At 41.0% G+C, this 14,350-nt stretch overlaps 1 protein-coding gene across 1 annotated transcript; it reads right to left on the reverse strand.

Annotated features, from left to right (window-relative positions):
• Positions 1 to 1,596: 1,596 nt before the first annotated feature.
• Positions 1,597 to 11,524, reverse strand: LOC139458918 (tyramine beta-hydroxylase-like). Its single transcript, XM_071240355.1, has 9 exons — positions 11,336 to 11,524; positions 10,700 to 10,826; positions 9,355 to 9,450; positions 8,637 to 8,816; positions 8,009 to 8,163; positions 5,962 to 6,205; positions 5,091 to 5,184; positions 4,340 to 4,622; positions 1,597 to 2,066 (listed from the first exon to the last, which is right to left on the reverse strand). The coding sequence occupies exons 1-9, from the start codon at positions 11,468 to 11,470 to the stop codon at positions 1,773 to 1,775; spliced, it is 1,608 nt and encodes a 535-aa protein (XP_071096456.1). The 5' UTR covers positions 11,471 to 11,524; the 3' UTR covers positions 1,597 to 1,772.
• Between the last annotated feature and the right edge of the window lie 2,826 nt (positions 11,525 to 14,350).

The raw sequence follows: 14,350 nt of genomic DNA on the forward strand, positions 1-14,350 counted from the left end.
TCAGTCCTTTCTAAATTGTCTGCATATTCTCATGCGTGTGATTCTTCTTCGTCTGATATAGAAGCACCTCTCTCATAGCTCTAGGCCTGCCTTTTTAAAGATTATGTTTGTTTCACATTATTTGTATCCCATTTCAAATTTCAGTAGTTCTGCCAAACAATATTTGATTATTCACACACGTTACGGTGAAATGTCTGACTTTCTTCATGTCCTATTTGGGAGATAAACTAAGGGGCAAAGTATACCAATATTGTTTTAATGTAATTTGAAAGAACTGTTGTAAAATTTTATTGTATCTATTTAACATCACTCAATCCAGCAACAGTTTGTAGAATGTAACCTGTGGCTGGGTAATGTTGTGTAGAAAAAATATGGTTCAATGAAGGCTGGGATAAAAAATGAATATGCAACCACATGACCTCTACCATGTTTGGAAGCAAGTCTATGTTTTTGCAAAGATACGCTGACTAATAGTATGATACCCATCAGCAGTTGTGTAATTATGCGAATCATTTCGAAGTATTAAATGTTGAATTTAATTATAGTTTAGACAAAAAACGTGTAGAAGTATCTTTTGAGTGCTGACTTAGCGACATTACAGTTCATGTTTTACATTTAACATAGCTATCTGAAGATATTTTCAAATGAATATCAACTATATGATAAAATCATCTGAGAGGTATAGTTTCTTTTGCCCCTCAACTAAAAGTGAACAACAACAAAACAACTGACTCACTACCTCGAAATAATGTTTTGTAATTAAAATAATTATGATAAGAGTCGTTTGTTGAAGCGCACATATAATATAACGAGTTAACCATGATCGTCTCATAATCGATACTGGCTGTAATATTTGTCGGCAAGACCCACAGACATTGCTGCTTTTCGCCCGTCTTCTAATTAAAAAGCCGAATTATTTAATTGCAATTATTTCACAAATTACATATCCGTTAACGATATGTCCTCAAACTTAAGCTATTCTATCATTTAGTGTGTTTTTGACATTGGCTCAGCTTCAGAAAATGTAAAGAAAACAAAGAGAGTACTGGCTTTGGTTGAGAATAAAATTAAAACTGAGCATGACAAAGAGACTATTGTTTAAGACATGTGCTCAAAATGTTCTCAAAGATTCACAAAGTGCTCTGTTTGAAGTGAAGCTGTGGCTGTATCGGTTACATGGCAGCGCCTGATAAATAATGTGTGAGTTTTGCATGCCGATATAAATCATGACTAAAGGAATTCTCATAGCATGCACACATTGATGTGATTATTATAAATTCTGCTTCTCGTTTATTCAATTTAACAGATAGCGGAATTAATCTGCTCCATAATGATGATACGCAAGACTTTTAGGCCCATCCCAGAAAGTCCATGTAATATATATATACATTAATCATTTGAACTTTTGGAACATATTCAGTAATAAATGTTTAAACTGAATTTATTTTCAAGACACTATGACTCGTACATGTACTTCCATCCAATTTGCTGAACATCCCTTACAAATTCAATGTAATATCATGATGGGCCTAGTAGTGAGTGAGTATGGTTTTCTGCCGTTTTCAGCAATATTACAGCAATATCACGGAGGGGGCAATGGGTTTCACACATTGTACAAATAAAGGGAGACGAACCCGGGCCTTCGGCGTGACGAGCGAACGCTTTAACCACGAGGCTACCCCGACGCCCCTAAATAGACCTAGCAGACTTTCGTATATAAATATTATGCAGATACAGTTTACAACAGTGGAAACAAAAACACAGGGAGTTGTCTACAAAAGTAAGACTGTGCAGAATGCAAGGACAACCGTTGACACAAGAGCGTCAACAGATGCTGTTCCACCAGTGTGAGTTGGGAAGCCACCGTTGTCGTCGTCCTTCTTGCATGAGCAGGATCCAAGGGCAGCTACAAATTTGGTTGTTTTGAGATCTGGGTTTCGGGACCTCAAGGTCAACAGATAGTCTTGTATTACGCCCTTGGCAAGACAAGGATGCTTCTCGGCCTCAGCAATAGCTGCAGGACATTCCTGGCGACATCCACCGAAGGGATTACAGTTGTCCAACACCTGAAAAATAAAACGTCTCTAATGCAACAAGTCAATGTCTTTAGTACTCCAAAGAGGAATAACTTCCGTAGTAAAGTTTCTAAGGAGAAATCATTTCATTTTCAGTTGGTAGTGTGGGGTAATTATTGTTGGAGTTCATCATTTTTAATGTAGTGTCCAACAGGATCAAAATGTGTTCAATTTTGTTTTTTTCTTAATGTAACCAACTGCATTCTCTAGACACGTAAAGATAATGTGCAAAAAGGGCACATTATTACTTTTTCTACAATAAGAGATACATGCAAGTTTATTCAGTAATTCACATGTTGGATCTTGAACACACTCCCGTCTCCCCATTCCCTCCTGGAATTCAATGGATGCTCCCCAAGTTTGCAGCGGACCTTTTGATTCAACTTGAAATTAATTAGTAATAAAAATTACTTTCAGATTATTTGGGTCTTTGACGATCTTTACTGATTTTATACATGCATGCATCAGTAGGAATAATTCCTGACGGCAGAATATTCATTATTACCAACAATACTTGATTAATTTTCATGTTTCTGATCAAGTGAAGGTAATGAGTTCTAAAACCAATCGTATAATTTTGAATATTGCGTAATTTATTGTTGTTGATGTCATACGTTATGTTGTGAATAGTTGCGTATAACATTAAACCAAACCGGTACATGTTGTAGTTTTAGCTTTAGATGCATATGTTCAGTCTAGGCAGTTGATGCAGGAAGTGTGCAGATGATTATTGTTGGTGGCAGCAGATTGAAACGCACGTAAAATGTTCTGATGACCTATTGTGAAACTTCCACGTGAGCTCGCTAATAAGAGTGACATTCCTCAGTCCAAGTTCCACCTTCGTTATCTTCCCGGTATAGAGAGTTCATCAGTGAGGAGCTTGTTTCAAACATTCATTCACTTCCGACATACTCCTTCATTTGAGATGCCTCGCGAGGTAACAGTTTCTAGAAGGCTGACTGTACACAAGAGCGAGACGAGGCATATTCGAGGCCGTCTATAACTAGACTTGCAATTGCAACATATCTACTTGCCCTGTGTGGAAAGGATACCTTTCGAAAAGCCTCAACTCTTTTGGCAGCTTCCAACACTATTTCCTCGATTCAAGAACGAGGCACAAGCCTCATGCTAGGCGTTCGACTGTGGCAAGTTCTGAACATTCATGCGTGAACTGACATATGTGATAAGGCCGATTATATATTGCCGTTGCCACATTTCTGAACCACTGTATTGTCTTTTATAACTGTAATCCTAATCCGGTTTCAATATAAGTTGTTGGTTGTTCACTTATCTTCCGTGTTTATTTATTGATTTCACAATATAGTTCTGTACGTACCGTTCTGAGTTAGCCTTCGCTTTTAAACTTTGTGTTCAAGTCGTATCAACGTTGAACGAAATGTCTTTCTGACAAATTAAGTATTTTCTTCCAGTTCAAGTACATTTTAACATACCAAGACATTACAACTGAAACAAAGTATGACTAGCCTCCTCAGTTCATGTTTAATAAGTGAAAACTTTTCAATGAGCAGAGCTCAGTGTTCGATTCCGACTCGACTATGGTCATGTATTTATGAATCACTATTAAAAAAGTGATGAAATTGGTGGTTCGCGAAAGTGTGGGCGTATCCTGCCATACCGGTGGCATCTTCCACAAACACACGCAAAGACAAGTTAGCAGTTCATCTGCGAAAACACGGGAACATATTGTACAAGTCAAAATATGGAATTGCAATTTTGATGCGTCATATTTGGAAATGTTCTCCACAAGTCTACCATAAGATTTAAACAACAGAACTGCAGCTCTGCAACAAAGGGCAATTCCTTGAAGTTGTTATCATTAGTACGGGCTGAATGAACTTGTACATCACCATACCTCAGGTCTCAATACGAGCTCACAAATGGCAAAGACATATATTTGGTGAATTTCTTGTGCCCGCCACTGGACTTTCAGTGAGGTAATGTTGACGTGACAATTTTGCAAGGAAGTGACGTTACGTCAACATTATAACGTTATGATATACGAATAGGCCAACTTGCATGGGTTTCACCAGACGGCGACTGGCCGGACATTCTTACCCTTTTCGCGAACACCTGGCATCATCACTGATTTGTGATCCATTCATATAATTTCTATTACCATTTTGCCTTCTTCGCCAAATGGAATCGTTTCGGCAGATAACTGAGACTTATTTTTCTCTGGCGTTGATGATTTGAATGTGTTTTATTAAGACATATGTGGCTGTTTGGTGAGTTATATAGCTTACCTTGTCCATAACCATTTTAGTGTCAGGGTGTGAGTTGTTGAAGAACTCGGCAATCCTACAACCCATTATTGCTCCCCCTTCTACATCACAGTTGTTGATGGTCTTCCAAGTAACACAATTGCTATTGCTGCTGGCCCTTTTGGGGTAGTAAGTGAAGGTGCCATAACACATCTCGTTACTTATGGAAAAACCGTAGAAGGTGGTCTTTGTAGCAGACAGAGATTGGTATACACAAGTCGTCTTCAAGGAATCGCCACGGCGAATAGCCACTGGCGGATCATACCTGTGGGATAGAAAGTGGATTGCGGCATTTTCTTTTCGTCGAATAGATGAATGAAAACGTTAGTGAGTATACAAAATGAAATCCTACATTTAAACTACGAACTTCGGTGGACTTTCCTTATATCTACAAGTCAAGGTTACGTGAGTGTATATATTTGAGGTGTCTTGTGCTAATGTCATCGAATAGTAATATCAGTCAATATGTCATACAAATACATGAACAACGAGTTATGAATAGCAAATACTGACCTTGGTAGCAGCTCCTATGACCCCCTACCTACGCTTAGGGTTTAACAACTACCGCCTGGCTCAGCCGTTATTATTTATAATACGTCAGGGAAAGCGAGGTTGCCAAGTTAACGAGGTTTTACTGTAGTTACTTCCCGAAATTAACGAGCGATAACGTTTGTTCAAATTCATGTTTCCCACATGTGTAACTACAATTCTGATAATTGTTGAAGAGCCTTACGTCATGCTTTTTGGGTTGTCGTAGCTGTAGTTCAGCTGTTTAGTGAGATACTGCCTCTCGCCTCCACTGAAGAGTTCCACCGTCTGTGCTACACCTGGAGGAACAATATTCAAGGTAATATAAGGGTAACGATCTTTTTCAGGGCATTATCATTTGCAGAAGCCCGAGGTCTTCCATTAACTGCCCGACGAAGGAGGGCATTTGAAAGACTGAGGGCTTCTACAAATGAAGAGAAAAAGAGCGTTACCGTTATTATAGCTAAAATGTTTGGAATTTGTTATCAAATACAAAGAAACAACAATATCGGTTTTGAAACATTCACTGCAATCAACACAAATGTCACTGACCCACTTTACAAACATGGAAACGTCATAGAACAAACCAGATGACGTCTCTTTTGAACATGACGTCACCTATCCCTACCCCAAGACCGTCGTCAAGCAATATGCGGGCATTATCAAGTTACAGTGGCCCGCTTATTTCTGATAACACGCGGGCGGTTGAATGACAATTCTATCCATTTTAGCTATAAATTCAGTTATGATATATATGAATATAAAAAGTCAAAGCCAAATGATAGTCAGTCTCTCAATGATTATCTGCCGAAACAGATTCCATCAGGCGTAAAAAGCAATAGTGGTGAAACTCAGTGACGACACTAGGTGTTCGCAGAAGGGGAAAGCGGTACAGGGAAATACGACTCCTACGACCACAAGGCTTTGTTCAGCCCATGCACAAACCATGTGACATTAGCTGATATGTGGTGCTATCAAACATAATCAAGGTGAATCATGGAATCGAAACAACAGATCGGTGGCCTATGCAACACGGGGAACAACGAATGGCTGTCCCTCCTGCATGAATAACTTACCTCTGTAATGCATATGGTTGAATCCCCCTATGATATATATGGTGTCGCTCAGGATCTTGTTTGTGCAGCGTGCGGGACACATGGATTCGACCACGGTCCTGCTCCGTCCAGGCGGGATAACAAGGTTGGTTTCTCCTGTCCAAAATAGTCCCGCGTCGTTGGGGCGAAGGTTGGACGTGTAGTAGATGCTAAGGCCAGAACCATCCATCTTGCCAGCTGTTTTTTCAGGGTTGTTCCAGTGAAACTGAAGCAAAAACACATACGTAAAATGAGATATCCAATATAACAGGGCGGTGGGGTAGCCTAGTTGTTAAAGCATTCGCTGGTCACGACGAAGGGTGTCCCCCGGCGTGATATTGCTGGAAATTACAAAAGGCGTCGTAAAACCATACCTGCACGCTCACTCCAATGTAGTATGACGTCTATGCCGTTACGTAACCAGACAACAGAGTAACTAGTGGGTGATAGCATGAACACCAATCCATGCCATTTTGGTACGATGGTCTCACATTGTCCCAACCCATTGTTCACTTGTCGGTTGTTCTCTATGACAACAAGTCGGTGTTGGGCATTCTAATTTCCTAAAAACCCAAAGGGTGCTTACAGCTTTCATATGTGTTCCTTTGATTTTTTGCGCCTCAGTTGTTAATGGCAATGAGGTGAGGTGATGGGAAATAAGGTTTGAAGTCGCCTTCATGTTTATTGCACTTATATAGCGACTGATCCGGACATAACCTGGTCCGGGTTTACCCGGTTAAAAGTGCACTGATCCACGAGATGACTTCCCACTCCTACACAGTACACTTACTCCGAGCCGATCAGTCCTTGTTTTATCCTCTTAGTGCCGAGCGCCAGGCAGGTAACTTTTTTTGGTGACGCGGCCGTCCAAGATGCGAACTTGTACGCATAACAATATGATAGTTTCTTAAACAACTCTTTTCCAGAGAAGGGAATAAAGATAACGAACAGCAGATATTGTTGGGTACGGGGAATTCATTGCCGTATACCGTATTGACATTTAATAGACTATTCCCGATTGTAAGTTATTTTGCGATTCATGGATCTCATTTGGAGCCAAACGGACTGTAAATGACAGTGAGTTTATGATGATAACCTACTGACGATCATTGACTGACGTTCAGGGTGCACATCTGAGAAGGGATATCGGTCGAGTTATATTCTTCTCCACGTTATAACTATTCCGGATCATACAGCTGGCTCACCAATCATGGGTTTTATGCACAAGGCTACCACACCGCATCTAGACCGGGGAGATGGCTAATAGTAGATATCAACTACATGAATACTCTTACAAGTACCCGGCGGGGATTCCGGGTTAGTATTTATATGTCTGTCATACGAGGCGACCAAATGGATCGGGTGGTCAGGCCTGGTGTCCCACTATGTTCCGACGTTGCACATAATATCCATCTCTGGTTTAACTGGTTCAGACTCGATGACGTACAGGCCGCCGTCATATAGCTTGGAAAATATATAGCGTTAAACAACAAACTCAAACTCTTAGATGTTAACCGGAATGAGTAGAAATGGTTTCACTTGCATAATTACGTTATGAATAAGAGTAGGCCGCCTCCGTGGTCTAGGGGCAGAGCGTTCGCCCTGAGGGGGGAAGGTTTGGGGTTCGATCTCCGGCCGCGTCGTACCAAAAGACGTTAAAAGATGGTACTTGTTGTTACCCTGTCTGGCACTCGGCATTAAGGGGCTAAAACAAGGACTGGTCGGCTCGGAGTCAGTATACTGTCTGAGTGTCTGAGTGGGGTATTCATGTTAAACTGCGGCATAGTATCTCAGTATGCTAGTACTATAGATCGGCATCAGTCCGGACTAGTACAAGCAGCCACACACACACACACACACACACACACACACACACACACACACACACACACACACACACACACTCACAAACACACACTCACAAACACACACTCACAAACACACACAAACACACACGTTGCTATAAAAGTGCAATAAAAACCAATTTCACCTCACCTCACCTATGAATAAGAGTAAGTATTTTGTGTACCTGAAGGAGAACCCTCTTGTAGCCAGTTTTGCCAATTCTAAAGCCAGCTTCTTTATGGAGACACTGACCAGGCATACCAACCGTCCAGAACCCAATGCCTTCCTGGCATGCAGGCATAGACTGTCCGCACTCTTGTGGACTTGTGATCACAGGCGCTGCAAGGACGGAAACTATACATATGAACCCAACTTGATACGGGTATTTTGTTTACTAGCTTCAAAACTTGTCCAAGTGGTACATAATTCAGCATTTGTCAGATATCATTTGTGGATAAAGTGAAACCATTACTGTCCATGTGCAATCCCCTAAACCTTCAGCAGGTATTTTGATACGCGTAAGAGATCGAGCAGCGGATTACGGCGACTTTGACGGTTGCCTCCAACACCTCCTCAAGAGGACTATAATTGGATATTTGTGTATGAAACTTCCAATTTGGAATTTTACTGCTCGGGAAGAGCAATAAGTACCGGTACCCCTTGTCAAGACGGGCGATACACAAGTTCACTCAGTCGTCACAGAATTACACGCCAGTCGTATTTAACATTTTATATGTATTACTGGGCATAAATATATAAAGAAAATTATTTGGTAAAACGGGAATAAATAGTTTAAAATCATTAATATTTACCATTATCACCACATCCGTAAAGTATGATATGGTGCACGACGTTAACGTTGTCTATTTCCGGTTCTGTGGCAATCAGGTGGTAATCCTGTGATTGGTCCAGGTCAAAGGTCATGCACATATAAGTGGTTTCCTTGTCAGGTACTGCTGTTCGTGGAATCTTCATAATCTGTTTTTGGACTCCTGCAAGGGGAAAAGGATTATGCAAACGCAAAGGCTAGAATTTCATAATCCTCCTCCTCTTCTCCCTATTATGTTCTGTCTGTATCTCTCTGTCGCTCTCTTCTCTCACACATACTCTTTCTGTCTCTCTCCCTCTCTGTGTCTCTCTCCCTCTCACTGTGGGATGTTCTGTGACAATATATTATCAAGTACCTGTTTCTGTAGTTGCTGTACAGTTGAATTTAGAACACTCTCTTCTCTCACACACACTCTTTCAGCCTCACTCCCTCTCTCTGTCTCTCTGTCTCTCTCTCTCTGGGATGTTCTGTGACAATATCTTATCACGTACCTGTTTCTGTAGTTGCTGTACAGTTGAATTTAGAACACTCTCTTCTCTCACACACTCTCTTTCTCTCTCTCTCTCTCTCTCTCTCTCTCTCTCTCTCTCTCTCTCTCTCTCTCTCTCTCTGGGCTGGAATATTGCTAAAAGCGCCGTAAAACCATACTCACTCACTCACTCTCTCTCTGGGATGTTCTGTGAAAATATGTTATCACGTACCTGTTTCTGTAGTTCCTGTACAGTTGAATTTAGAACTTGTACACGGAGCTGTGATGAGTCCAGCACACGTCTGACTTGAAGAGGTATCACAAAAACCTGAAATGAATTCTCTGGTCAATACATGACGCTCGTTATAAATTATCATTTCTAAATTTTGACGTATATTAGATGTTATACTTTCTGGAGGACAGCCCACAACAGCATCCAAGCCCAGCGTGACCTGAACATGCACTGTCTCAAAATCACTTGATTGTCTGATCCAGACTCGATTGTTTACAGGTCGAGACGCCATCATGAATATTGTCGACTGCAGCTTTAATCAACAAACAAACAAATAATAACATAGGAATATGTGTACGTATGGTCACCACAACATAAATATATTCTTGGATATCGATAGTTTCATTTATCTATGCTTTCCACAAATGTAAACGAGATCCTACCATGGGTATATCGCGTCAAGTATATTCCTCGAGTAGTGGTTCCTAAAACGATATCCCTCATGTTCATTTGATTAGTGTCAGAGTATTAATTTCACAATAACAAGATCCGGGGTAGAAAAGATCTTCAGCAACCCATGCTTTCCGTAAAAGGCGACTATACTTGTTGTAAAAGGCGACTGACGGGATCGGATGGTCAGGCTCGCTGACTTGGTTGATGCATGTCATCGATCCCAATTGCGTGGATCGATGCTCATGATGTCAATCCCTGGATTGTCATGTCCAGACTCGGTTATTTACAGACCGCCGTCATATAGCTGGAATATTGCTGAGTGCGGCGTTAAACAACAAACAAACAAACACAATAACAAAATAGAGTTTTCTTGGTTCCTTGGACTGTGATAGCAGGCCTTGGCGAAGATTACAACTAAACATACACAATGTAGCAAGATAACTGTCATCAACAACGTTATTTTGGGATAACATATTGTTTGGATATACAGTATGTTAATTAGAAAAATGTTCTGAGTGGCGAATGACTAGATTGTTATCTAACCACTGATCAGGATAAATCGCTACTGAAAGAAGTTTTAGCCTGATTGAATTTTTACCAACAAAGAGACCACCTCTGTGGTCTAGTGGTTAAAGCGTTGACCTGAGAGTGGAAGGTCGGTGGTTCGATATCACTACCTCACCCATAGAAACCAAGAGAAGTCTACTATCACGTTTCATTGTACATGAGTACCTACCTGGGTGTGTATAATATATATTGTTATCGAACCACTGATCAGTTTAAATTGGGTAAACTGTTAGAAGAAAAACCGAACTGTGTTATAACCGTCAGAGATGAATAAACACTAACAAAGAGAGCCCAGACTCCTATCAAGTTCCATCGTTGTACCTACCTGGGTGTGTGAGTCCAGTTGTCCTTGCGGGCGTGGCTCCTCTTGTCCACATGCACTGTGGGTCACCCAGCTCTTGACCATTGGTCATCCCATCACCATCAGAGTCCATATTACACACATTCGCCCACTGTGTGGCCAGGAAAGTGTTTGATTAAAAAATGTTTGCGAATATGTTGGCATTGATGGTCTAATCGTCTAAATCATGGCAAATTGCCAAGTAGGGTTGGGTCCCGTAGGAGTAGCATGATCCGATGATCGTGAGTTCGAAGGCTAAATGCCTGATAATGATCCTTTCGTTAGTTGTTACGTACATTTTATCCGTCTTTTTCCCCACAAGCTGACGTGCCGTAATATAAATCAATTCCTGTTCAAAGCGGTGTTAAAAACAAGTCACTCACTCTCTTACGTTACGTCTGTTCGCGTTCGACCTCACCAGACAGACTTTATCGTTCACGTGAAAACATGAAGATGCAAACAGTGATATAAAAATCAACACATGGGAACAAATGGGAAACGCGGAGCAATGTATATCGGGAAATGATCATGAATATCAACATTCACAGGTTAGTGTGTTCAGCGTTCATGCTCTCGTTAACACTTTATCTTACAAAAAAATCCTCAGTTATATATTCTCACCGTTCTGCCCTGGTTTGCAAAATCAATGCCGAACTGATTTGTGTCACCTCCACCCCCGGGATTCAGATGCCCCACCCCATGCCACAGCTCCCCCGTCACACAAGGGTTGGGCAGGGTGTAGCCATTGGGTATCATGTCCCTGTACCCGCTATGGCCATAGATCACCCCAATGCATGTGAAGAAAGCGGCAAATCTGGACAAACATAAACAGGAACTTAACTTAAATGGTTCACAAGTACAGTACAGTGTAGCAGCATTGATAGCATGAAACTTATTGTTACGAATGCTTTGAAACCTTCCAACACAGATCAGCTGGGCCCCGTTCCAAAAAGCGATCTTAGCGCTACGAGTATCGTAAGCCAGTGTTAAAGTAAGGGAGTTATGATCACCTATGCGCTAAGATAGCTTTGTGAAACGGGGCTCAGGTGTTGTTCTGAAACAAACTATCTCTTACAACCGTTTAAGGAAAAGTAAACACGACGAGAGGTTTCGCTTCGTAAAACCCGCTATTGACACATGTACCTCATATTATCGATATAATACATCACCTACCGATACGAAACTCATATCGCGGGACATGGTATCGCGATATGTGATTATCGTGCTTGCAAGGTTATAAAATGTCCAAACGGTCATTCTCGCCTACCTTACGGTAAACATGTTGATCAATGTCAAGCTATACCCGCAAGCTTTTCTGCCTTCTGTTGATGGTGCGATTGATTCTAAGGTTCACTCAATATCAACACTGTATATATGAAATAGGAGCAACCTTTGAACTTATGTAGTGAATCCCAACTCTTATGCAAGCTCGATGACAGTGCAGTAAAAGTAGGTCAGGATCTTTCAATGCAAATACGTTGTCAGGGTTTGGCTCAGCAGTGAATTTATAACAACACTTTCTCACATACCAAATAACAACCCAATCTTTTCACAGTTTGAAAGAGTCGATGACCTTGTATGCTGAATATTGCACCTGAATAGGCGAGGTGAGGTGCAATTGGGGTTTAACGTGACGTTCAGGTTTATTGCAATTATATAGCGACGTGCATTCATTTGTAAGCGTGGCTGCTTGCACTTGTCCGTGTAATGTTGATTTTGTAGTGCTAGCCCAATGAGATACATGAACCACTACCGCTGTTTGACATTGCTACCCCTCTCAGGCACAGTAAACTGACTCCGTGCCAACCTGTCTTTGTTTAACCCTCTTAATGCCGAACGCCAGACAGGGTAACAACAAGTACCATATTTTAAGGTATTTTGGAAACTGGTGTATGGTTTCATTCAGAAATAAATTTTAAAAGACGCGATACCTGTTTATGTTTGAACTTGCCGTTAACTTAAAGATGTAGACGTGTTTAGTTGTACCAAGCAGGGAGTGCGTCTCTAACTAGATAAGTATCGCTTTAGATACATCTGCACGTTTCGTGTTCTTTCAGCTCGTGCTGGTAATGGACGCACGCTGCACGTCCTGCTGAACACAGCCGCTCACAGACACCAAAAAGGGGCGGTCGGGTAGCCTAGTGGTTAAAGCGTTCGCACGCCACGCCGAAGACCCGGGGTCGATTCCCGACATGGGTACAATGTGTGAAGCCCATTTCTGGTGTCCCCCGTCGTGATATTGCTGGAATATTGCTAAAAGCGTCGTAAAACCATACTCACTCACTCACTCACTCACTCACTCACTCACTCAGAGACACCAAACTGCAGACCCTTTATTTTAACCCGGATTATAACCACGTGTTCAAAATTCAATGATGATGTTTATCCCTTGCAAACTGGATATTTCTTGAAAAGCGCACTTTGCGATTCTTGTCATGTCTGTAAAATTCATTAATTGCATGTTTTCACTTCACAAATATTACAACACACGCAATTATCTTCGTTGAATAATGGCGATACTTCGTGGTTCTATTTCGAGTGGCGAGGACATTAATACAAAGAGCAACACACACGCACACACTCTCTCTCTCTCTTTCTCTCTCTCTTTCTTTCTCTCTCTCTCTCTCTCGTCGCATGTTTTCACTTCACAAATATTAGAACACACGCAATTATCTTCGTTGAATAATGGCGATACTTCGTGGTTCTATTTCGAGTGGCGTGGACATTAGTACAAAGAGCAACACACACGCACACACTCTCTCTCTCTCTCTCTTTCTCTCTCTCTTTCTCTCTCTCTCTCTCTCTCTCTCTCTCTCTCACACACACACACGTACACCCGTGCGCGCGCTCGACGTTAAACTCTATGTCCCCTCACCCAACACCATTCATTTAAACACGGTTTTCAAAATATTCCTGCCATGATATAGTACGTAATTACTGTTTACTGACATTCCTATTCCACTTCAGATCAACTTGCATTGTGTCCAGTGTCGTGTTTAAATCTACGTGCATATTGTCCTGGCATAAATAGTTGTTTGATAAATACTACTGTGATGTATGTACGTGTAAGTGCGTTATTAGACACATCTACATCAATGTCAATGCTTTGTAACTTAAAATCAAATATTAACTATAGATCTCTCTTTATGGTTCACACACTGTATGTGTCATTTTGATATAGCAATATCACTTAGTAAAAACTCGCAATAACTACATTTAAAGAAATTTTATGTTTTGGTAATTCCACGAGCATTGTGTTTCAATTCTATCACAGAGAGAATAGTTGACTCTAAATAGAAAAACAGCAGAAATTATTATTCCAAACTGTAATAGATATACATGTATGTTATAATGTTGTAAACATAATAGATATTAACACACAATGCCATTTAGAAAGTGGTCAAATGTAACAAATGTTAACGTTATATTTGGGATAACACTTTCTTAGTAAAGTACAGATTCTCATACTTTCTTTGGTTTAGTCCTGTCCGGAATTCGAACAAACATTGCCAGAGTGAGGCACCTAATCGCCAAATGAAGTCAGCGATTTATCCCACACAGCCACCGATGCTCCCACAAAAATGAAAGTCCGACAACTGGTTGTCTAGATCACGTACTCTGTCGGACTTTCACTTT

Source organism: Haliotis cracherodii, unplaced genomic scaffold (genome assembly GCF_022045235.1).
Source record: "Haliotis cracherodii isolate W230 unplaced genomic scaffold, xgHalCrac1.p SCAF_13, whole genome shotgun sequence".
In the NCBI taxonomy this organism is placed as follows: Eukaryota; Metazoa; Mollusca; class Gastropoda; order Lepetellida; family Haliotidae; genus Haliotis; species Haliotis cracherodii.

What these genes read in the sequence shown, in the direction of transcription:
- LOC139458918 (XM_071240355.1), bottom strand. Translation starts at nt 11,470, where the DNA reads ATGATACCCAATGGCTACACCCTGCCCAACCCTTGTGTGACGGGGGAG. An exon ending in AACTGGACTCACACACCCAG is followed by an intron (nt 9,451 to 10,699) that starts GTAGGTACAACG and finishes AATTCATTTCAG; the next exon opens with GTTTTTGTGATACCTCTTCA. An exon ending in GACAACCCAAAAAGCATGAC is followed by an intron (nt 4,623 to 5,090) that starts GTAAGGCTCTTC and finishes TCTATCCCACAG; the next exon opens with GTATGATCCGCCAGTGGCTA.